Below are 26484 nucleotides of genomic sequence, written 5' to 3'. Positions count from 1 at the left end.
AAAGTACTACAGTTTTAGAAGAAGCAGAGCAACAACATATGTCTTACATTTTGTATAAGGATGATCGAGGGCAAACACCAGAAAAAAAGAAAAGATTCCTTCATTTTCGTAGGTATTGAGGTGACGGGTGCCAGTGTAAGGGTACATACATTAAAAGATAAGGGACCAAGAGAATGGCCAAGGAAGAGATGGATCAGTCAGATTAGAAGCGATCTATTAGGGAGAAGTTTGAAATTGCAGTAGATTATATGCACATGCGCGTCCCCCCCCCCCTCCACACACACACACACACACACACACACACACACACAAATAAATATGTGCACAATAGTTCACCACTTGTTGGAAACTGGGTAATACCAAGAAGCTTATCACTGGAATGTCATGTGATTCACGAATTAAAATGCTTCTAAGAAGTTGGGGATCAAATATGCGATTTAGATAGGGTACATGCTACTCAGTTATAATGTGCTGATCAAGTGCTACAAGGTAAAGTTCATCCTTCAGTTCTCCTAGCCCTCGCAAGGAGACTATGTTACCTACCAGTTATATTAAGTCCTCCCAGATTTGTCAATTTGATTGTTCGCTAATATCTTCTGGATACTACAGTCACTTATAACTAGCTAATAATCTTATTAAGACATGCTTGTATCCTCTTCCTGAAGATTTTGTGTATTAGTTGGAAAAAGGGCTCATTTATTTCCTCAAACAGCGTAAATCATTCATAACCCGACTTGCATCATTTCCACCATATATTGTCAAATTAACCATTAAGTCAAATACCCCTTGGCAGGCCACCATGACACTCTCCATCAGCAGCTGCATGGAGGCTGAGACGGTTCTGCGACCATGTGGGCTGCAGATTCCTCGACTTGCGCCATAGGGTGGTGGGGTTTCGGGTTCCGCTGGATAGGTCAGGAGTCCACTACACGCAACAAGCGGCTACACGGGTAGCAGGGGTTGTGTGGCGTGGGCTGGGCGGTTTTTTAGGTTAGATGGCCTTGGGCAAGTACAGAAAGGGCAACAGCCTCAACGGGTGCGGGGCAAAGTCAGGACATGCGGGGACCAAGCAGCAATCGGTATTGTAATTGTCAACTGTCGAAGCTGCGTTGGTAAAGTACCGGAACTTCAAGCGCTGATAGAAAGCACCGAAGCTGAAATCGTTATAGGTACAGAAAGCTGGCTTAAGCCAGAGATAAATTCTGCCGAAATTTTTACAAAGGTACAGACGGTGTTTAGAAAGGATAGATTGCATGCAACCGGTGGTGGAGTGTTCATCGCTGTTAGTAGTAGTTTATCCTGTAGTGAAGTAGAAGTGGATAGTTCCTGTGAATTATTATGGGTGGAGGTTACACTAAACAACCGAACTAGGTTAATAATTGGCTCCTTTTACCGACCTCCCGACTCAGCAGCATTAGTGGCAGAACAACTGAGAGAAAATTTGGAATACATTTCACATAAATTTTCTCAGCATGTTATAGTCTTAGGTGGAGATTTCAATTTACCAGATATATACTGGGACACTCAGATGTTTAGGACGGGTGGTAGGGACAGAGCATCGAGTGATATTATACTGAGTGCACTATCCGAAAATTACCTCGAGCAATTAAACAGAGAACCGACTCGTGGAGATAACATATTGGACCTACTGATAACAAACAGACCCGAACTTTTCGAATCTGTATGTACAGAACAGGGAATCAGTGATCATAAGGCCGTTGCAGCATCCCTGAATATGGAAGTTAATAGGAATATAAAAAAAGGGAGGAAGGTTTATCTGTTTAGCAAGAGTAATAGAAGGCAGATTTCAGACTACCTAACAGATCAAAACGAAAATTTCTGTTCCGACACTGACAATGTTGAGTGTTTATGGAAAAAGTTCAAGGCAATCGTAAAATGCGTTTTAGACAGGTACGTGCCGAGTAAAACTGTGAGGGACGGGAAAAACCCACCGTGGTACAACAACAAAGTTAGAAAACTACTGCGAAAGCAAAGAGAGCTCCACTCCAAGTTTAAACGCAGCCAAAACCTCTCAGACAAACAGAAGCTAAACGATGTCAAAGTTAGCGTAAGGAGGGCTATGCGTGAAGCGTTCATTGAATTCGAAAGTAAAATTCTATGTACCGACTTGACAGAAAATCCTAGGAAGTTCTGGTCTTACGTTAAATCAGTAAGTGGCTCGAAACAGCATATCCAGACACTACGGGATGATGATGGCATTGAAACAGAGGATGACACGCGTAAAGCTGAAATACTAAACACCTTTTTCCAAAGCTGTTTCACAGAGGAAGACCGCACTGCAGTTCCTTCTCTAAATCCTCGCACAATCGAAAAAATGGCTGACATCGAAATAAGTGTCCAAGGAATAGAAAAGCAACTGGAATCACTCAATAGAGGAAAGTCCACTGGACCTGACGGGATACCAATTCGATTCTACACAGAGTACGCGAAAGAACTTGCCCCCCTTCTAACAGCCGTGTACCGCAAGTCTCTAGAGGAACGGAGGGTTCCAAATGATTGGAAAAGAGCACAGATAGTCCCAGTCTTCAAGAAGGGTCATCGGGCAGATGCGCAAAACTATAGACCTATATCTCTTACGTCGATCTCTTGTAGAATTTTAGAACATGTTTTTTGCTCGCGTATCATGTCATTTCTGGAAACCCAGAATCTACTATGTGGGAATCAACATGGATTCCGGAAACAGCGATCGTGTGAGACCCAACTCGCTTTATTTGTTCATGAGACCCAGAAAATATTAGATACAGGCTCCCAGGTAGATGCTATTTTTCTTGACTTCCGGAAGGCGTTCGATACAGTTCCGCACTGTCGCCTGATAAAAAAAGTAAGAGCCTACGGAATATCAGACCAGCTGTGTGGCTGGATTGAAGAGTTTTTAGCAAACAGAACACAGCATGTTGTTATCAATGGAGAGACGTCTACAGACGTTAAAGTAACCTCTGGCGTGCCACAGGGGAGTGTTATGGGACCATTGCTTTTCACAATATATATAAATGACTTAGTAGATAGTGTCGGAAGTTCCATGCGGCTTTTCGCGGATGATGCTGTAGTATACAGAGAAGTTGCTGCATTAGAAAATTGTAGCGAAATACAGGAAGATCTGCAGCGGATAGGCACTTGGTGCAGGGAGTGGCAACTGACCCTTAACATAGACAAATGTAATGTATTGCGAGTACATAGAAAGAAGGATCCTTTATTGTATGATTATATGATAGCGGAACAAACACTGGTAGCAGTTACTTCTGTAAAATATCTGGGAGTATGCGTACGGAACGATTTGAAGTGGAATGATCATATAAAACTAATTGTTGGTAAGGCGGGTACCAGGTTGAGATTCATTGGGAGAGTGCTTAGAAAATGTAGTCCATCAACAAAGGAGGTGGCTTACAAAACACTCGTTCGACCTATACTTGAGTATTGCTCATCAGTGTGGGATCCGTACCAGGTCGGGTTGACGGAGGAGATAGAGAAGATCCAAAGAAGAGCGGCGCGTTTCGTCACTGGGTTATTTGGTAACCGTGATAGCGTTACGGAGATGTTTAATAAACTCAAGTGGCAGACTCTGCAAGAGAGGCGCTCTGCATCGCGGTGTAGCTTGCTCGCCAGGTTTCGAGAGGGTGCGTTTCTGGATGAGGTATCGAATATATTGCTTCCCCCTACTTATACCTCCCGAGGAGATCACGAATGTAAAATTAGAGAGATTAGAGCGCGCACGGAGGCTTTCAGACAGTCGTTCTTCCCGCGAACCATACGCGACTGGAACAGGAAAGGGAGGTAATGACAGTGGCACGTAAAGTGCCCTCCGCCACACACCGTTGGGTGGCTTGCGGAGTATCAATGTAGATGTAGAACAACATGTCCACCACTTGTGCCCACAAAGGGTGCAACTACTCCATTTATTCTTGGCTCTTCATAAACAGAAGGCTAGCACAAGTGTTTTGCTTCACTCTAGTGTAACTAACTTAAAATAACAGTTTTTCTCTCTATATTCACATGAATATCTTCAATTTCTTGAAGAGCCTAACAGTGTACCATGGCATTTCCTAATGAAATGTCATGTTACGCTACAAATTTTAATGTGCCACTGAGCAATTTTGTCACCACAATCTTTTCTGCTAACCAAAAATTATCTTATTTTCTGATGTGTTTGGAATTAATTATAAATGAACATACTATCATACTTCCAATATTAGTAAGTCAGTGATAAAGTGCACATCCTCTTCAACTTACACAATAAAATAAACAACTAACTTGGCAGGTGTGTGTGTGTGTGTGTGTGTGTGTGTGTGTGTGTTCCATAGATTCATACAGGAATGATCTCATCCTGGATGTGTGAATATGAACAGTTTATGTGAATAAGGTCTGTTAGCATAAATAGGAAGTGACAACTGAGAACATAATTGATGAGTACAATCACGTTTGTTCAAAATGGTTAACAAATAGCAAGAAAGGAGCAACTTCCTCTGACAAAGAATTCGAGTTTTATTACTAGTAATAGAAATAATGAATATTTACTGCAAACAGTGTTTCTCATTGGGTATGATGACTGATCCTCATTTTCTAAAGTCTTTGACTGAACAGTTAACTTACATCGTTACTGAAATGAGTTTTGCTTTCCATCATAATATTTTTCATCTATAATTTGCATTTAGTAATTCTCAATTATTTGTAGCTCTCTTGTATTTTCTTTTTTAAAAATACAGGTAATAAGACAGTGGCAGCACATACAATAGGGAAAACTGTGGTCAACAGTGAAGAGCATAATTCCTCGAATAAGCAACACAGTGAAGTATCTAATCGTAAGTGCAAAACATATAACTGGTTAACATCCTGATTTATTTATCTGTACTATGAAAAATTTTGCATATTAAATAAAAATGCTGCACTTGTTTCAGCAGCACAGCTAAGAAATTCCATAACAGAAACTGTAACAGAAACATCTGGTACAATGGACAAACATTTGGGATCAGTAGCAATGGCTGTCAGCATAGTGCTTGCAGTGGCTGTTGTTGTTAGTATTGTTATAATAGCAGCAATTACACGTATGAGGAAACGAGGTGGGTCAAGAGACTTTGATTCTTTAGGACATGAATATAGTAAGCTTGTAAATTAAGAGAAGCATGGTAGATTGTGCAGCAGTATTTTACTTTGTTGCTTGTCTGTTATGAAATGTATGTAAGGAATAGTTCTGTAACTTGTAAATAGTAGCCGTACTCCATATGTGCATGTAGTTCTGAATATGTCCAAGAGAATGAACAGTTTAGTGAAAGTGACTCATATAATGTAAAAAGTAAAGTGAATTGCTTTAGTTGTAGCATTGTTTTAATGTTTTTATTTGCATAACTAAAATAGCGAATTACTTTTGTCTTTAATAAATCTGAACCTGTATTTTGACCAGTGATGTAAATGTTTTGATAATAAATTCTTTCATGTACTGAAATGACTAAATTGTGACTACAATGCATGATTTCTTTCATCATCTGCCACTCTGACATTTCTGTTAAATTATTAGGCAAAAATCATTACATTACTGCACTCTGAATTTGTTTTCTGACATCAGCTTGCTTTAGTGTATTTATGTATATACTTCACAACTCACTGTTAGTTTAACTAATTGCTTGGCTGTAAACTACTGAACAGCAATTCACAACTTGAATGTACAAACTGTTTATTCAAAAACTTGACGCACTAAAAAATAGTTTCTTTAATTATTTTTATAGTCACAGGCACGCAATATAAAACACCATTTGTGGCAAATTTCGTTCTATGAATGCTGCACATAACTTGCTCGAATAAAGGAAAGCAATATATTAAACACTACAATGAGAGAAGCAGCTCCTTTCACACTCACAACGTGGTCACATGATTCACCTGTGACATAAGAGTCATGTCTTTCTCTAAAATATACCATGCCCATAAGACTTCGTGCATTAATGATTTACCTGCAGGACTGTTTCATAATGTGTGGGTGTACCTGCCTTTTCACCAATCTGTGCTTTATTTGTTATTGTTGAATCACAAGCATTTCAGACTTTTGTTGTTCTGTTTGGCAACAATGACTCAGTGTGGCACACTTCTCGTTAGTGAAGCTGAATGCCATTATGTGTTTTTAATCAAAGGAAAAGGGATGATAGAAATAAGATAAAGTTCCTGGCAACAAAAATAAAGCTACTGTGGGTAAAAATGAATCTGGTATGTGTTATTCTGCTCATTACTTAATGCAGATTTTGCTCAACTGTCAAGGAGAAACTCCTTCAGAGCTACAAAAGTAGCCAGTGAATTTATGTAGTGTACGCACGGCATAAAACTATATAAAGGTTTGTGCCCATATTTTTCTCAAGCTCAAGCTATTTGTACTTGATGAATCCAGTACTTCTGCTGGACACCACTGACATCCATATTTTCATTTTAAGTAAAAAGCAATAATTCCTTGTCAGGTTCATTTCGTAACTCGCACGTGCAAGTACCCAGATGTCAGCCCAGAGATTCAGTTGTTCAATAGTCGCACATTTCAGAAATGAAACACTACGACTAAGTTGCCAGTGCAGAAATGGCTTCATTACAATATGAAACATCTGGAAAGAATAGTTGCAGAAGAAAGAAAATCAAGCATATGACAGAAACAAATTTCAGTACAGTGTTAAATGTTGCACTAAACTTCATCAGTTGTTTCATATTCTTACAAACATTGAACCGGTCTCTCCTGCAAATTATATCTTTGTGTACTTAAACACTGTCACTAGGTAATGTAGTAACATGATGGTACTGCAGTGTGCCAAATCTTCTATCTGCACTGCATAGAACAACTTGTTCTTGCTTGTTCATTGTGAAAATTTCAAATTAACATTGTGAAACATTTTTTGTCAGGCTGTCTTCTAAGATACAGCAGTTATAACAAGCGGTGGGCATTCCACACATCTCATGTTGAAGGCTTCAAACTAGGCCAATTTCTGGACCGTCATCAAGGGTTTGAGAAAGTAAGTACTGAAGAAAGTGATGATGAAGCCAACACAGCCAACTCGGACTTATCACTCAAGGCACAGTTTGCGTAGCAGCATACTGCAATCATGTCTAGTTTCTTGTCTACTATTTCTTAAGCACATGGCACAGCTAATGAGGGTATTATGCAGTAAAAATATACTTGCAGTGAATCTCTTGCAATACAAATGGAAACATACAGTATATATTATGCTATATTTTTCTCCCTGAAATAGTTTGTCTTTATTGTTAACACTATACTAGATGTAAAGATAACAGAAAATGGTAACAATCAGCATGTTCTTTGTATACTTGATTTTCATCATATTGAAATCACATAAGATGCTAAAACTTGAAATGCTTCAATGCAATGAGGATGTGATTTCTTGGAGAAATTTTTGGATCAAATAAAGGAATCAAGGCACTGCCAATTTCTGAAATAAGGAACATATTCATGCATTAAAATATGTAGATCAAAGTACAGAGAGAAAAAGGGCAATTTTTAGTAGAGATTACCTAGTTCTTGCAAGAAAAGTAATCTGTCCAAGAGAATTATTGTTTCCACTAATGGAGCCAACATCAAACGAAGAGTGTAAAATGTGACAACTTTTTTCCACTCAGACAGGCTTAAACAAGTTTCCTCAGAGAAGAAGTCTTCACTTGGTATTTTCACACCAAGTCTTGCAGTGGCAATCTCACAGTAGCTGCATTAAATTAAAATGACACTTAATATGGAACTAAAATAGAGTATATCTGAATTATCATATAATATGTGAAACCACAGCTAATGAAGTATACATTTAGATTATTAAATACATACACAGAAAAATAAAACTGAGATGATAATAGCTGTGCCTAAAAATTGTAATGTACATACGTGAAAGTACTAGCAATACAGAAACACATGATTTTGTGCATATGTAAGAAAAATACATAAACACTAACTGTACAGGCAAAATTGTGGTAAATGTATAAGAATATGAAAATATATGCAGAAGAGTAAAATCTTTCAGATAATCCTTCATCATATGATGAGCTGCAAACTTCATTACGGGCTTACAAGAAGATAATTGGAGAAGGCAGTATAATAGAACTCATGCTGTGTGCTACCCCATTTACTATCTGTCTATTGACTTATTCCTTTCCTTTCTAAATGCAAAATGAAAACATTATGTGGAGAAAAAACCTAAAGACACTAAATGGTATCCAGCAAGTCCTAAAATAATGGGGACAGTTACAATATTAGAGAAGGAAAGTTGCAACTCACCATGTAGATGAGACGCAGAGTCGCAATAGGCACAACAAAAAGATTCACACAGTTATAGCTTTCGGTCATTAAGGCCTTTGTCAGCAATAGCGCGCGCACGCGCACACGTCTGCAGTCTCAGATAACTGAAACAACACAAGTTATCTGAGACTGCAGACGTGTGTGTGTGTGTGTGTGTGTGTGTGTGTGTGTGTCTATTGCTGACAAAGGCCTTAATGGCCGAAAGCTATAATTGTGTGAATCTTTTGGTTGTGCCTATCACGACTCAGCATCTCCGGTATATGGTGAGTAGCAACTTTCCTTCTCTAATATTGTTGCATTCCATCCTGGATTTTCTATTGTTTGATTAAAGGGAACAGTTAGGCAGAGATGATGATGATGATGATGATGATGATGATGTAACTACTGATTTAGGAGAGGAACAGCAGTGGCGGGGATTGACAACTATTTAGTCTTGACAACAGACATTACAAGGATTAAAAAATGACATGCTCTGAAAAGATTACAGGAACTGTTTTACATTTACGGCTTCAAATTCTCACAAGGTGACCTCCCATTTCCATAAATTCAGCTGTTTACACTAGCTCGAATAAGACTCAAATAGATAACCTTTTGCGGCACTGAAGTGACTCTGGCAAGCTCAACATTTTTCTTCGACCCAAGTTTAATGCAGTTTAAATTGCTCTATGCTATTAAGATTCATCATTGTACCATAAATGGATGTAAAGCCAATATAGATTAGCATATGAAAAGTGGTTTTTCAAAAACTCAAATGAAGAAATTAAAGTGATATGGGAATCCAGCCTTACTTTATGAATTTTCATGTTTGTAATGGTTTATTTATTTATACACTTTAAAAAAAAGATCTGTCACAAAATGAGTCAGGAATGAGAGAGTAATGTGGTAAAACCAGCATATACAATGAAATAATCTATTTATTACATGACACTGCCAAAACTAACCCTAAATGTTACATGATCTGAGCTTGGCTGTGACTAGTACGAGTTTTGTTAAGTGCAAAGTGGTGCTATAAGTTTAGCAAGTTATAACTCAAATCTGTTTGACTGTTTACCAACATTATTAAATTAACTGACGACAGAGAGAGAGAAGATGTCTGTGTATGCTTCCTACATTTGTAATTACTGTAAGATAGCAGTTTGCAAAGTAAGGAATAGGGGACACCTTACAGGGGTGAGTGAAATTGCAAAATCTTTTCCAGAGAGGAAAATGAAAAGTTACCCTTAATTAAGCATTTTTAGAATTATCTACGTCAGTGTACTATGAACTAGCTCTTATGTCCACTTGATAGGACACCACACGTCATAAAAATTCTTTCTCCATGCTATACAGAATACTAGCAAGCACCAACTCAATAGAAACATTATAGATGATTTCAAGAGTAGCAAGGGACCACTGAGAAAATATCTTTTGCTGCTGCAGTTTTATTTTGAAAGATATAAATGTTGTAGGGAAGTTCTTGGATAATGTAAATACATTAGGATTAAAGAAGACCACTCGCCGAAAAATAGAAGTATTGCGTTGTCGATACGCACACATGAAGGGAAAAAAAACTAGCTAGCTTTCGGAGTTATCCTTTGACAAGCTAGAGTAAAATACACATGCACACACCTGTGACTACATGGTACCAGCTAGACTAACAATCAATGTAGGATCGTGTGTGTGTGTGTGTGTGTGTGTGTGTGTGTGTGTATTTTACTCCAGCTCATCAAAGGATAACTGCGAGAGCAAGCAAGTTTTCTTTCTTTTGTGCATGCCTTTTAACAACTTGACACTCTTGCTTTTCGGTGAGTGATCTCCTTTAATACTAATCTGTTTTTGAAAAGTGACAGAATACACAAGTGACAAACAGTAATAGCAGTAGCAAACTTGCACTTTTACAATACAACACAGCATCAAAGTCCAAACAGGCAATGGTTTACAAATATAATACATCCATTAACAAATTAAACAATGAATGAGTGATGATATGGCAACTTACTGTTAAACTACAGTGTTGGTCATCATTTGATTGTTGCCCCTTCTCCTATACATTCAATACATAGGATTTTGCAAGATAGTTTTTCATTTCACCAACAGCTCCTTATCCAAACTAAAATCCAGAAGTATTTATTTAAATCTTGCGAGTAATATAATCAGTGTTTTCCATGAAGCATAAATCCTTCTGTCACTGTTATATCACATAAGAAAATGTGTAATTGTTACTGGAAGTAACATAGTCTGATAGATAACAAAAGCTAAGGAACAGCATGCAACTAAATGAAGTGTTATCACTTGTGGTTAATTTGAAGATGATAATTACTCAGTTACAACTAACAAAGATCACAATATTGCAACATTGATTAATTGCAAGAATACTTCCCAGGATGAATCTTGCACTCTGCAGCAAAGTGTTATTTTCAAATTTTCCGGTAGATTAAAACTGCACACCAGACGCAGACTCAAGTTATCCTTGATAGTTCTGTTGGAAAGAGAACTGGTTGCCAAAGACAAGAATCTGAGTTCAAGTTCTGGTCTCGCACAGAATTTTCATCTGCTTGAGAGCTGCAATGATAATGTCAGTGAAATGTAACCGGCAAGGAGGAAGGGGGGGGGGGGGGGATGCACAACGGTATTCAGATTATGTGTATACAACACAAGATCTGTTCTGAATCTTTCCAGCTGCTCAATATTGGATCACAGCTGGCTTCCTTATCCTCAATAATTGCCTGGAAGAGCCCAAATACACACTTGCAAACTGTCCATGTGTCTTCACTGGATCTCCTTGAGAACTTTAAATTTTGTCTTGATTTTTTTCATTTCCCTATCACAAAACATCAAAACTGAAAGAAGGATTATTAAAAGTAAGAATGTTGATAATTATTTCTTTGGGATCTCAACTGAACAAAACACAATATTTGTGCCTACACAATTCGCCTTTATTCTTTGCAAGGCATATTCAGTAGTCTGGAATATCTACATATTTTTGACACTATCTGGTTTACATTTTTGACACTGTTTAGCAGTTCTGGCACTTTTCGTTTTTCTATGATGTAGTGATAATTTGAAAGTTCCACTCACAGATTTTGTGGGTGCTGATCTACAAGTGTTGCTCTTGTTTCTTTGTTATAGCTGTTCTTCTTCTATACATGCAATGTCCAAAACGTAAACCAAATAGCACAAACAAAAATACGTACATATTCCCAGAACACTGAAAATGCCTTGCACATAATAAAGGCAGAATGTGTATGGCATAAAAATTGTGTTTTATTCAGTTGTGATTAGACTGTCCCAAAGTAATAATTATCAACATACCATAATATTATACGCAACTGAGGACGATAAGAATACAAAAGTGAAGATATTAGAAGTAAGTATTTGCAAAAGGTGAAACATTAAATGACTGATACATGAAGAATATAAATAACACAATAGAAGTAATACATACTGACTAAAAATTTGAATATTGTTGAGATCTCACAATTTGCACAATGACTGGATGTTACTTTATTACCAACAACCAATTTCAGTCAGACAACATTCAGACATCCTCATGTATAAAATGACAGAAATTAGGACATTAGATCAAGAGATCTTGTATCTACATCGTTGTTAAAGATGTAAAATCATGGAATGTAAGAAAGCATCCAAATAAGTGAATACCTTTGCAGAATGTCATTTGGCAGTTACTAAACTAAAGCAATATCTCAATGTTGTTAAAATCCATAGATTTTCTAGATGAAATTGTATAAATAAATTCTGGAAAGAAAAGACCGTTAATTTTGTTCTGGCAAACAGAATAATGGTAAAGCTGATTTCCTTCAACTGAAGGTTTGCAGTTTCTGTTTTCAGAACCAAAAAGTAATATTCTACTGGAGGGATCAAATTATCACAATAAGAGATAGTCCTGTGTGCCTTTTCATGCTTTTGTAAAGCAGTTAATTACCAAGAATTGGCCACTGTGCTAACTGCACATTAAGTGGAATCCAGTAACATTGTAAACCTAGTAATAACAAAATCCTGCACTTTTTCTTCCTTCTCTATTAGCAAATGAATGCACTTATCCTTACTCTGCACAAAATATGGTGCAATTTTTTTAATGAGTAACCAACGAACATTTTTGTAATTTAAAAATGTACATTATTTCAGATCAAAGTATCAACGCTACTAGCATGTTAATTTTCTCCAACATTCCTTGTACAAATGAGGCAAACAGAAAATCCGAAAAATATTAGTGTTCATGTTCTTAGGTTGTAAGAGCAGACTGATCGGTCAGTTAAGTTTGCGATTAGTTTATTTGGTTTGTTAGATGAAAATCTGAATAACTAGGAAAAAAGGCTGGAATGTAATTTAATCTGAACAAGTATGTGAAAAGATTTACTGTCCTCCATAAGAGTGCAATGACACAAACAGAAACTGTTACTTGTAGGATTTGGTTTCACAGGTACTGCGGACTGATGGAACCGAGGGTAAAATCAATAACCAACAACAACTATTTTGAGCTAATGAGGATGTGCACACAGAGAGTAAAGGTGGCTTAGTACATTTACGCAAAAATGTTCACACCATACATTTTTGTGTGTCTGTTTTAGAAGCAGATTTTACAATGTAGTATTTCAAGCAACTGAATAAATATAAAGAAAAACATGCAACTAAAGTAAATGGAAATCTGGCCTCTACTTGATGAATAGATTATCTGAAAGATTTATCGATACAAACAAAAATTTGTTTGAGCAAGTTAGTTATATAAGTAAAATTTGTAAACTGAAGCATTCACAAAAGTTTTCCATCAAAGAAATCAGTATTTCTGAAAAAACATCAAGGATTAATATTATGTGTAATTTTTTAAATAATAAATTCTGATGTTCCTAAGGAGAAACTGATGTAATGTGTAATGAGTTGGTGTTATGCACCAAATCCCAGAATAAATTTCCTGCGACAATCAGCAAGTTTGTTTCAATACCCTACCCTCTGCTGTGCTCTCTCTCTCTCTCTCTCTCTCTCTCTCTCTCTCTGTGTGTGTGTGTGTGTGTGTGTGTGTGTGTGTGTGTGAGGGGGGGGGGGGGTTGCGGTTTATTGTTATGAAGTCTTTTAAAATAATGAAAAAAAGGGGGGGGGGGATGAATTTGGAAAAAAGATAAAATCAAAGATGAAAGGCAGAGGACTGGCAGCTGGTGTATATTACAAGAAACTGGCAATAGTTGGATTACATGTATCCCCAACTATTCACAGTGACCCATAATAATGACTTCACGAGGTTTTCATTTTTTATTTATTTTTAATTATACCTCAACTAATTGTGTTTCATTATTTAAGTTTCTATATGATGGGGTCTCTCTCTCTCTCTCTCTCTCTCTCTCTCTCTCTCTCTCTCACACACACACACACACACACACACACACACAAAGATTATCCTGAATATAAAACAATATAAATTTACCCCCCGCTTCCCTAGCCCTTCACGAATTTTTATTCTTAACTTTTGGCTTTTTCCAACAATGAAAGACACTCTCCGTGGCTGCACATTCACCAGCCGTGCTGCTATTGCCTCAGCGATTTTCCAGTGGTCAAAACAGACTCCTAAAGAAGCCTTCGCCGCTGCCGTGGAATCATGGCATCAGCGTTGTGAAAAATGTGTACGTCTGCAGGGCGATTACGTCGAGAAGTAATGCCAGTTTCATTGATTTTGGGTGAACAGTTAATTAGAAAAAAAATCGGAGGCCTTAGAACTTGAATGCACCTCGTATTGGCTTTTAGCTTAGACCATACAGTCAGCTCATACATACGTGTGAGTGTTTTCTACTTCTGAAATAGGCCTTTTGGTTGAAAGCTAAAATATATAGCAGTCTTTTCGTTGCGCTTGTCTACAACTCAATGTCTTCTCTATAAGGTGAGTATCAATCTATCCCTTTCATAACACCATTATTCCATCCTGGATTTTCCATTGTTTGTTTCTGCCTAATGGCTTTTCTTCCATCCCTCAACCCAGTGCTGTTTTTATTTGTTGCTATCTTCTAATGCATTAGTTTACTCAGTGTCTCTCCTTTTCTTTCTTCTTCTTTCCTGTGTTTTATCTTTCACCTTCCAAACTGCATACACTCAGATTTACGAACCACACTGCATCTCTTGTCCACTCACAACACATGGCTATGTGACTGTACAGATTGCTGGAACAGCATCTCTTCCCAACGATATAATTAATCCTTGACCTCCAAATTGATCACATTTATTCCCTTACTCTTGCATACTTTTTGTGAATTTTCCATGCCTTCCTGTGCCACACAAATTTGTTGAACCTATACCTTACCTAAGCCCCTTCCCCCTCTCTCATTAGTTCAGCACAACGTCACCAAATCCATTCATACCTGCTCTCCCCTCTCTTCAAATACATTCACCCACCAATCCGCATCCCACTATTATCGTTTTTTGTTTATTTTTCTATTTGATGTCACTGCGTTTTCACATCATTTTTAGTTCGTTTTTGCTTTCCACTTCTGGCCCTACTCCCTCATTTGATCTTTTTGTCCCCATACTTCATCCATTTCATTCTTTTTGTAAGTTTTTCCACATATTTTTATGTGTTTTTTATCCTTCACTATGGATCCTTGCCCCTTCCATCTGTGCCAATACAGAAAAGTTTCCCAACCCCTAGTCAGAAACCAGTCCACCATACTGTTCCTGCATTGTAGCCTAGCTCATGGAATCATCCCAAATGGCCTGACCATCAGATTACTCATCTCCAACTGCAACCACTCCTCCCACTATGACCTCTATCAGTTCTAATTCCAGCAGTCCAAAGCCCTCACCAACCTAGTCCTGCAAAACCATGTAAATCACACTCAATCCCCCTTGCAATACCTCCTCTCCATCTATAAAATTCTCCTGCTCAAAATTCCTGCACCCCTCTTGCATACTGAAACTCTTTTCCTTCTTGGACTTCAGCTGCATGCACTATGCCATCTCAAAAAAACTCTCCAACCTGTCCACCTCGTACTCCTTCCTTGGACTACCATTATCCATTACCTCTGCAAGAATCTCCAAACCTTTTCCCACATCCACTCATAAATGACAAACCTTGCCTCGAAGACTTACTACATTCTCAGAAGCTCACTTCCCCCATCGCACTGAACTCAGAAACTGAACAAACCCAAAACACAGTCATGAACCTTTCCTCCTAAAGCCTTAGTCCCACAGAAATATCAATCCTTTCCAAAGGTCTTACCTTTTGCCAGGCTGGACTTGTTAAAGACCGTCTCTCCTTTTCTTGCAACCACAAACCAATAATGAACACTGCCTGATTCTGTTCACTCCTCTATCTACCCAATGCCTGACCCAACTGGCCCCAAATCACCCCCTGGTACAATACCAGAATTTCTTTACCTCAAATCTTGCCTCACCATCGTTACCCCCCCCCCCCCCCCCGAAATCTCTCAACATGGAAACCAACCTCATATCCACAAAAATAACTGCAATTTATCACCTAAAAACTGATCCTGACCTTACAATTCCACCTGCCAACAAAGGCTCCACCACTTTGGTTCTGAACCACATAGATTACCTGGCAGAGAGACTGGGCCAGCTGTCAGATCCACCTACAAACCCTAACACAGAGACTCCGTTCAGAAAACTAACAGGGCCACCAGCCCCTGCTCAAATCCTTAGGCCCAACCCAGAATCTCTCCCATGAGTATATCTCTCTCCTCAGCTCTTGCACTCTTGCCTTCTACATGTTTCCTGAAGCTCATAAACCCAACTACCTACGATGCCTCATTGTGGCCGGTTACTGTGCCCCCACTGAGAGAGTCTCTGCTCTCGTAGACTAAAGCCTTCAGCGTATTACCCGTAATCTACCCTCCTATATAAAAGACACCAACAATTTCCTTCACTGACTCTCCACAGTTCCTGCTATTTACCACATGATGCCCATTCATCACTATTGAAGCCACCTCCCTCTACACTAAAATCTCCAATGCCCATGGCCTTGCCACTATTGAACACTACCTTCCACAACACCTGCCTGCCTCCCAACGTACAACCTTCTCCCTGGTCACCCACAATTTCTTCTCCTTTTGAAGTCATCGCATATAGACAAATCTGTGCTACAGCAGTGGTCACCCACATGGCACCATTCTATGCTAAATTATTTATGGGCTATCTAGAGAAACCCTTCCTAACCACCAAGAATCCCAAACCCATCACCCGGTTCAGATTCACCTGGATGAGGGTGAGGACACCCTATCCACATTCCTCCAAAACCTCAATGCCTTCTCCCCCCATCCATTTCATCTGGTCCTCCTCAACCCAACAGGATACCTTCCTCAATGTGGACCTCCAGGCTAAGGATGGCTACATCAGTAATTCCATCCATATTAAACTTACCAACCACCAGCAATACCTCCACTCAACGGCTGCTACCCAATCCATACCAAGGAGTCCCTTCCATACATCCTAGCCACCCATGATCGTTGCAGTCCCTCTCTAAATATACAGAGGATCTAACTGTGGCTTTCACAGACCAGACCTATTACACAAACAGATCTCCCGTGCCTTGTACCTCCAGTCACTTACCATCTCTTATATACTCACCATTTGGCCACAAAGGAGCACTCCCGTCATAGCTCAGTACAACCCAGAACCACAGCAACTGAATCACATTTTACGGCAGAGTTTTGACTACCTCTTGTCATGCCCTGAAATGAGGAATAACATACATACTATCCTTCCCAACCCTCCCACAGTCGTACTCTGCCACCCACCAAATCTACGCAATATTCTTGTCCATGCTTACCTCCCCCCCCCCCCCCTGCCCGGCACCAATCCCTAGCCTCATGGCTCATATCCCTGCAACAGACCTAGATGCAAGACCTGGCCCATATATCCTCCCACCACCACCAGTACCTACTCTACATCTACATCTACATTGATACTCCGCAAGCCACCCAACGGTGTGTGGCGGAGGGCACTTTACGTGCCACTGTCATTACCTCCCTTTCCTGTTCCAGTCGCGTATGGTTCGCGGGAAGAACGACTGTCTGAAAGCCTCCGTGCGCGCTCTAATCTCTCTAATTTTACATTCGTGATCTCCTCGGGAAGTATAAGTAGGGGGAAGCAATATATTCGATACCTCATCCAGAAACGCACCCTCTCGAAACCTGGCGAGCAAGCTACACCGCGATGCAGAGCGCCTCTCTTGCAGAGTCTGCCACTTGAGTTTATTAAACATCTCCGTAACGCTATTACGGTTACCAAATAACCCAGTGACGAAACGCGCCGCTCTTCTTTGGATCTTCTCTATCTCCTCCGTCGACCCGACCTTGTACGGATCCCACACTGATGAGCAATACTCAAGTATAGGTCGAACGAGTGTTTTGTAAGCCACCTCCTTTGTTGATGGACTACATTTTCTAAGCACTCTCCCAATGAATCTCAACCTGGTACCCGCCTTACCAACAATTAGTTTTATATGATCATTCCACTTCAAATCGTTCCGTACGCATACTCCCAGATATTTTACAGAAGTAACTGCTACCAGTGTTTGTTCCGCTATCATATAATCATACAATAAAGGATCCTTCTTTCTATGTATTCGCAATACATTACATTTGTCTATGTTAAGGGACAGTTGCCACTCCCTGCACCAAGTGCCTATCCGCTGCAGATCTTCCTGCATTTCGCTACAATTTTCTAATGCAGCAACTTCTCTGTATACTACAGCATCATCCGCGAAAAGCCGCATGGAACTTCCGACACTATCTACTAAGTCATTTATATATATTGTGAAAAGCAATGGTCCCATAACACTCCCCTGTGGCACGCCAGAGGTTACTTTAACGTCTGTAGACGTCTCTCCATTGATAACAACATGCTGTGTTCTGTTTGCTAAAAACTCTTCAATCCAGCCACACAGCTGGTCTGATATTCCGTAGGCTCTTACTTTGTTTATCAGGCGACAGTGCGGAACTGTATCGAACGCCTTCCGGAAGTCAAGAAAAATAGCATCTACCTGGGAGCCTGTATCTAATATTTTCTGGGTCTCATGAACAAATAAGGCGAGTTGGGTCTCACACGATCGCTGTTTCCGGAATCCATGTTGATTCCTACATAGTAGATTCTGGGTTTCCAGAAATGACATGATACGCGAGCAAAAAACATGTTCTAAAATTCTACAAGAGATCGACGTAAGAGATATAGGTCTATAGTTTTGCGCATCTGCTCGACGACCCTTCTTGAAGACTGGGACTATCAGTGCTCTTTTCCAATCATTTGGAACCCTCCGTTCCTCTAGAGACTTGCGGTACACGGCTGTTAGAAGGGGGGCAAGTTCTTTCGCGTACTCTGTGTAGAATCGAATTGGTATCCCGTCAGGTCCAGTGGACTTTCCTCTATTGAGTGATTCCAGTTGCTTCTCTATTCCTTGGACACTTATTTCGATGTCAGCCATTTTTTCGTTTGTGCGAGAATTTAGAGAAGGAACTGCAGTGCGGTCTTCCTCTGTGAAACAGCTTTGGAAAAAGGTATTTAGTATTTCAGCTTTACGCGTGTCATCCTCTGTTTCAATGCCATCATCATCCCGTAGTGTCTGGACATGCTGTTTCGAGCCACTTACTGATTTAACGTAAGACCAGAACTTCCTAGGATTTTCTGTCAAGTCGGTACATAGAATTTTACTTTCGAATTCAATGAACGCTTCATGCATAGCCCTCCTTACGCTAACTTTGACATCGTTTAGCTGTCTGGTCACAGACATCTCCTATCCACATGAAAATCAAGGCTACCTGTGAAGGCAGTCATTTGTTCTACAAACTAAGCTGTAGCCGATGAGTTGCTTTCCACATGGGCACGACGACTAACACACTGTCAGTCCGCATGAATGGCTCCTGATAAACTGTGGCCAAGAGACAGATGGACCACCCAGTTGCTGAACATGCTGCTCAACACAATGTGCTTCACTTTGGTGACTGCTTCATTGCATGCACCATCTGGATACTTCCTACTAACACCAGTTTTTCTGAATTGTGCAGGTTGGAACTCTCCCTGCAATATAGCCTATATTCCCATAACCTCTATGGCCTCAACTTCACTACTTCTTGCCCTCCTTGCCCTCCATCAACTTAGTCCCTTCCTTGCTCCCACTCCAGCACAACACAGCCTTCCATTTCACCAATGCATCTACTAATCCGTTTTCCTTTCCCCTCGCCAAACCTCCCTGAATGCAGCTGGGAGCTTTACCCTGTCCCCACTACATCCCTTAACACTCCCAAAGGCAGTGCTAAATCTCCCCCAACCCAGTTGGCTTTTCGTTATTACCCCCCACCCCGCCCCCTCCCCACTTCTTCCTTACCCTCACCATTGGACTGCTGCTCCCATCATGTGCCATTACAACTCAGTCCAGCTGCAGCAGCCAGAGACAGTGGTCCTGTGTGTGTGTGTGTGTGTGTGTGTGTGTGTGTGTGTGTGTGTGTGTGTGTGTGTGTGTGTGTTTTCTACTTCAGAAGAAGGCCTTTTGATTGAAAGCTAAAATGTATAGCACTCTTTCTGTTGTACCTGTGTGCAACTCAATGTCTTCTCTATAAGGTGAGTAGCAACTATCCTTTGCATAATGCTGTTGTTATTTCACAGTGACACAAAAATATACAGGTGTTGATAGAAAATTACTGTAAGAATATTTGTTAGTTTTCACACACAAGTACCTCATAGAGAATATATATAGTTACAGATAGACGATTACCACAATCACTGTAAAATAAAATGTTACAGAACACTTTCAGGAAATCCAATGTTGGCATTAGATGCTGAAAACTGCAGCAACACTGAATCTGTACATTGTGGGGATTCTTACAGGACCATGTGATGCTAACAAAGCCATCAGCAAGTTGGCAATGGGTGATCAAGCACCACAAGTTCTTGTAAAAGGATTGTAGTACTTCCATGTAGTGTGGGGCATCCAAAGAAAATGTGAGCTGAGTTCTCATCTTCTCCTCAAGATCAGAAAGGTGTGTCAATGGTGTGCAGCCTGTGAAGATGTTTACAGAAATATCTGTGCTTAAGTCTGAATCTGACTACTGGACGGGCGAGGGGTCCAGGCACTGAATTTGTATGAGATAGTGGAATATGGGACCAACAGGTGAAATCCTTGCATTGTATCTTGTTGTTTCCTCCCATTCCCACTGCCAGTCTTCTATCATGCATCTGTGCAGGACACACTGATAATCTGTGGGACTGCAGTCCAGCTGGCAATGCCCTATCACAGCAGGATCTATGGCTAAGCAGTCGACAGCTTCATTGCCAGTGATCTCACAATGTGATTTCACCCAAGCAAAATAAATTAATGGCCTTCTGCATTCATTGATTCCAATACTTCGATAATCCTGTATACAATGAAGTTTTCTGCCAGACGGCACCAAAAAGATGAAGTACTGTTAGAACCGATAAAGAGTGACTGTGTAGGAAATATAAGAGACGTTGTTATCCGCGAGCAGGACCAAATTGCTTCTAGCATTGCAACAAGATCTCCAGTCGTGGTCATTGCTTCTGCTGGTAAACATAGCCCAGACTCTTGCAAACATAGTATGCATCCCCCATTTCCCAAAGTCACTGATTTTGGAGCTGTCAGTATAGATATATGTTGCCTCCTGATGCTGTCTTAAAAACTGCACCAAAGTTTTAATGTGATGCTGTCTTAAAAATTGCACAAAAATTTTGATGTATATGTTAGCTTCGTGGTCAAAGGTAATGCCAGTTACTATGTTTACCTTAGACATTTTCAATGGGAATGGGATCATAAAAATATTTAGTCTAGGTGCTCTAATGAAATGATTTAAAATCTCCTGAGTATCTAAATATGCTTGAACTAGGGGAGGAAGAGTTGTAGTGATCCAGAAGCGTCCAGTTAAGCACTGTATGGTTAGGTTTGTGGCAATCAGTTTCAGACTGTTGGATTCATATTGCTTCCTTTTAGGAAGAAATTTGGCACACAGATACCACCTATGTATATAGATTGGAGGTTCATGTGCTTTGACCAAGAGTGCAAAGGTAAGCATTGAGCACATAGCTCCCGAACAAGTTCTCAGTGCTATATATTGGCACTTATTAATTCTGTTGAGGTTAACTGTTCAGTTGCAGATTCATACAACCACTCCCATAATCAACAATCGGACATACCATCATATGGTAAAGCATTAGTGCTTTGTCGACATTCAAGACCAACCCGTCTTGTCATAGCTTTGATTATGTTGACAGCTGTCTCACATTCCTTAGCTACATGTTTTTGTGCGCCTTCAAGGTTAGATTATGGTCAATGAAGTCACAGGTATTTGACTACCATTTTCGAAGGGAAATGGTATGGGCTTAGTGCTATTACCGCAGGCAGATATCCACCGTCCTTGAAAACAATACTGCATTTGATTCAGCTGTGGATACATCCGGCCAATTTCTTGTGAACAATGTTGCAGCGTAAACACTGCAGTGTCAGCTGTAACTTGCACTCTTCTAGGGATGTACTTTCCATGTAAATACATGTATCATCTGTGTATTCCCAAACTTTCACCTTTTCTGGAAATATCCTATGTAGGTCAATTGTGTAGATGTTGAACAGAAGAGGTGTCAAAATGACTAGCAGCAAATGATCAGCGAGGTAAGATAACAGGTGTTCTGCAAATGCAAGGGGCAAGTGTTGTGCCTTAGTTTTGTGGCTATCCACTGTGAATACATTATCACAGATGCAGCTTAGGGTCAGAAACAAAGCTAATAGATACATGTTTTCGCTGAAACAGAGTTTTATATGTCATTAACCATGTGCATGAGAACATCTTCAATAACTTTCCCCGTGTGAAAATCTGCCCTATTATTATTATGGAGAGGTCATGATATTCAGGGCACCACTCTAACTGGAATTTAACCATTCTTTCCACACTCTGTAGGGACATTGTCATAATTAGGTACGATGCCACCAAATCATGATTCTTCCTGGGTTTGAGTGTAGTTATCATTTCGCCTATCTTTTGTGACTCAATGCTGTAATATTCAGCCCACATTTTATTGTAAATGTGTATTGCAGAAATGATGGCATATTGTAATGGGTTTTATATGGGCTAGGGACTTCTTTTACCCAAGATAAAGCTGTCTGTAGCCCGACCACTGACAATGGCTGTAGAAGAGGGTGACTGTTATCAGGATCTTCATCCTCTGTGCTAGACGTATATTTGAGGAGGGAGGTGTCTGCTTTTGTAATATATGTTATGTAACACAATTCGTAGACAGTGAATTGTAATGAAGGGTGCTGAGGGTTCCTTGAAGCTCTTCACCTTCTTCCACACACCCGACATTTTAGCATCCCTCTTATTTTTCAAAAAATCTATTGGTTTCCACTTGCATTTTTTGAAGGCTGATGTAGTTTTTTTGGTTTCTATGTCATTTCTGCAGTTCTTCCTTATGTTCACATATGGCTCTCTGACATTTGATTTCCCACCACATAGGATTGGCTCTGTTTGTAATACAATACAGCTTCTGTTGAGGAATTCTCTCTATGGTGGCCTCAGCAATGCACTGTGTTAGTTTGGGAGAGTCGGAAACTAGGTCCTTGGATGTGTCTAATTGTGGAAGGCTCACTTTTAATCTGTCAACATATTTATTCCAGTTAGCTTTCCTGATTTTCCATCTCTGTGTAGGGTATATCCGGCTTGGGTCTTCCACTGCGCCAAATAAAGTCAGATCAATTGGCAGGTGATCAGAACCCAAAGGCTCTACTTCTACTTCCAATTGTTTAGTACTGCCACATGAGGTGGTGTGAAGTTTAGGTCAATTGCTGATCTTGTCTGTAGCTGTGGGATTATTCTTGAGAGAGACATGTCATTCAGCAGCACTTGGTTTTTGTCTTTTAGGACTGCCATTAGTAGTTCACCATTGTGATGGTTGCACTTGCATCCCCATGATCTGTGATAGGCATGGAACTCCCCCACCACAAGCAGTGGATGACCAAATTGTTGTAACAGAGACGTAATACTGGAGCCTGATAGTAGCTTGTTAGGCCAGAATCTGAGGCTCATGTAGATATTGCATGGCATGTATGTTTTGTTTGCTGAAGTTAAGTTTAAGAAAATCATGAGGAATAGTCTATCATAATCGACATGCACACATAAAAGAGAAAGAAAACTTGCTAGCTTTTGGAATAAATCCTTCCTCGAGCTACAGTACAAAACACACACATGCACAATCAAGCGCGCGCACACACACACACACACACACACACACACACACACACACACACACACACACACACATATATTCAGAATTTTTCTACTATATGTATAAGGAAAGTTTTATTTTAGAAGTATAGCTACTCCTCTGTATCCATTATTTCTGTCACTTCTAATGACATAGTCAGGGAAATGGAAGTCCTTCATGGACCTGAGCCTTGCTTCAGATAAGTCACAGACGGAAAATTTGTGCGTTTTGGTGTAGTAGGTGAGACATTCTTTAGTGGATCTAAGTGACATAGCATTCTATTGTAGTGTGCTCTTGATAACAGTAGCCACCATTTAAAGAAACTGAAGAGATCAGATCAATTGTTTCTTTTATACTAGCTGTTTGGGAAAGCAGTTTTTCTTTTGATTACTTCACAGTATAGAAATGAAATCGAGCAAAGAGGCGTTAAGCACCTTAATTCAGGCATACAGCAAGAAAAGGTGCCTATATGACCCGCTGTATCATAATACAGTACACTGGCAATCGTTTCCTTCTAAGTAATATGCGTATAATGTTACATGGTGATTTTCAATTTTGTATCGTAATGCCTTAGCTTATGAAAGTTCACGTTTGATTTGACTGGATCTCTTGCTTTACTTCAGCATACCAGTAAAGAGAAACTGGCAGTGATGTCAAGAAAGTATGTGCAGTTTCACCCAGTGCAACAGACGATGACTGCAAAGCTCTGAGTAGCACATTGCACATTGCATTCCATTTTCCAAACTTAGAAAAATAACACAAGTTGCACCTTTAAGTATAGGTCTTTTAAACTGTCGCAAATTGCAGTGCATACACCCGCAACGACTTTTGAAATGGTGGGCTATGCTATTCTGTGGCTAAAAGCCAGACTCTTAAAAGATTCCCCGGTCACCAGGAAACGTAATGTTACAACCAGCCTGCAACATAACAGGGCATGCACTGATATTTTTTCAGTGATCCAGGTTAGTATGATCACAAAACATGTAAACATATGATTTAATTCTTACTTTCAAGAGATGGCCTCCCTCACGACTGTGTCACACTAATTCCATCTTCTATCATAGACAGCAGCTTCTCAAAACAGGCCATGTCCATCCTCACGATGTTCTGAAATTCTTGCAGACCTTTGGGCCTCAGTTCTTTCATAAGCAATATAATCCCCTGCCTTCGTTCCTTCTTTCCAGCCAGGGTCAAACTCAACATCATCTGGCTTTTTGTTTTCATTGCCGTTCTGCCCTAATCTGAAGATTTACTGTCACTGCCAGGGCAAAAGCTCAAAAAACAAGTGGGTGCTCCACATTCAAAGTGTAAATTTAGATATACATGTACCTGTGTAACCAAGTGTTGTAATATAAAACCAATTGTTGAGTCTGTAATTCAGAACAGTAGTAACCTACTTAATAAAATAACAATTGTTATTGAGGTTTATTGACCTCAAAAAATTTTCTTTATATTCTTTCTCTATTCTTAAACACTGAAAACACATTGCAAAAAACGTAAAAAGCTTCAACCAACAATATTCATCAACTCTTGTTTCGATTCATTCCTAGACATCATTCTTCTGCCTGCTTCCTGGCCTTTAATCTATCCTTCTCCTTTCTCATGAGTATACACTTTGCCAGAAGCCTCTGTTATGTGTTTCACATCTCTCTCTATGAACTGTCCATTTCATAGTCATTTTGGAACTCACATTGGCTCTTGAACAAACTTTCTTATTTCTGATATTCTTAGTTTAGAAGTAAATGGAAGTTCATATACTTTTTCTGACTAGTCTATCAGTTCCAAAAGTGAAGATGCAACTGGATTTCCTGCAATCGTTTTCCTAGGCAGAACAGGTAGGTCTCCATATGTGTCATGATCTTTATTCCTCAATTCAATTAACTTCTGTACCCATGCTTTCCTTTCTTTTTGGTCTTCCGAGTATAAAAGTATCTGAGGCACCATGTCAGTAAATGCAAACCATGACAAATGCTGGACTGTTCGCAAGACGATATCTGATATTGCCTTTTTCTGGGATTTTAGGACCCTCAATTGATAAAGAATATGACGGGGTCCTTCCACTCAAGAGACTTTCGATTTGAATGTAAACCAGCAGTGACAGTAAATGCCAACACTGAATTCCACAAGCAGTTGTAACACCTTCACTTTTAATGGCTTGTTTTGAAACCCATATGTGACAAATCTTACCTGCAGTCGCTAACCACTGGAGTGACTTTCTGGACCAATTTCTAATAATGCCACATCAGTTAGGACTGCACCTATCCTTATAGCTTGAGTTATCCTGTAACTAAAAGCTTGATCTGTAGAGAGAATTGACAGTAGTGTTACCCAGTGGAATCAAAGGTTCTGGAAAGGTTATTGTCAGTTGAGGGATTGATTTCAAGTTCTGTTGCACTATCAAGCATGTTGCCAACCTCCACTTGTTGTTAGACAAAAATTTCCCATCCAACTGTTTCATCAAGTGGCACAAAGACAACTCATTAGTATGAATAGCACAAACCAACCAGATAAGATTACGATTCAGCTTTGTCTCAACCAATGTTAAAACTCGTTGAGTTACCACCAATAGTCTACAAACTTTTATCAATGTGTTTCTCTTTCTAAAAAAAATCGGCAGGTTGGTTAGCAATAACTTCAACAGGTTTCCTTTCTGTTAAGTCTTTCTCTGGAAAAAGGTGGCAGAGATACCTTCCACCTGGCTCACTGCAAACAGTGCAATACTCTTCTTGTACAATATTATGAAACTGATGACTTGAGTTATCTGTTTTTAACAGAACTTCAGTGGACTCTTGGCATCCATTTCGTCTTGCCTATCCTGCATCGAACATAGAATTCTTCAAGTGGCTTCGTTACTTTTTCTTGGGCTCTTTTTACTTTATTGTGATCAACCACAGGTCTCCCATGGATGACCATATGCTTATAATGGCCGACGTCAGCGATCAGGCGACTGGCGCAGTGCTACAACATCAAATCCCCATAGTAACCCAACCCTTATGGCTTTT

General features: G+C 39.7%; 2 protein-coding genes across 6 annotated transcripts in view; one reads left to right on the top strand and one right to left on the bottom strand.

Moving 5' to 3' along the window:
* The window catches only part of LOC124797866 (peptidyl-alpha-hydroxyglycine alpha-amidating lyase 1), a 97944-nt gene extending 92478 nt beyond the window's left edge, over positions 1-5466 (top strand). For 3 of the 4 annotated variants that reach the window (XM_047260942.1, XM_047260943.1, XM_047260945.1), the window contains exons 8-9: positions 4722-4817; positions 4914-5466. In XM_047260942.1, the coding sequence (XP_047116898.1) occupies positions 4722-4817; positions 4914-5131 (314 nt within the window). In that variant the 3' untranslated portion in view covers positions 5132-5466. The remainder of the gene's footprint in view (positions 1-4721; positions 4818-4913) is intronic. The other variant, XM_047260944.1, reaches the window with a different exon arrangement.
* A 1734-nt stretch (positions 5467-7200) lies between these two features.
* The window catches only part of LOC124797865 (methyltransferase-like protein 25B), a 102257-nt gene continuing 82973 nt past the window's right edge, over positions 7201-26484 (bottom strand). For both annotated transcript variants that reach the window (XM_047260941.1, XM_047260940.1), the window contains exons 10-11: positions 7513-7700; positions 7201-7430 (exon numbers count right to left, since the gene is read on the bottom strand). In XM_047260941.1, coding sequence (XP_047116897.1) covers positions 7342-7430; positions 7513-7700 — 277 coding nt within the window. In that variant the 3' untranslated portion in view covers positions 7201-7341. The remainder of the gene's footprint in view (positions 7431-7512; positions 7701-26484) is intronic.

Source organism: Schistocerca piceifrons, chromosome 5 (genome assembly GCF_021461385.2).
Source record: "Schistocerca piceifrons isolate TAMUIC-IGC-003096 chromosome 5, iqSchPice1.1, whole genome shotgun sequence".
In the NCBI taxonomy this organism is placed as follows: Eukaryota; Metazoa; Arthropoda; class Insecta; order Orthoptera; family Acrididae; genus Schistocerca; species Schistocerca piceifrons.
Note: the sequence above shows the minus strand (reverse complement) of the source record. Positions and strands in the feature narration are given on the sequence as shown.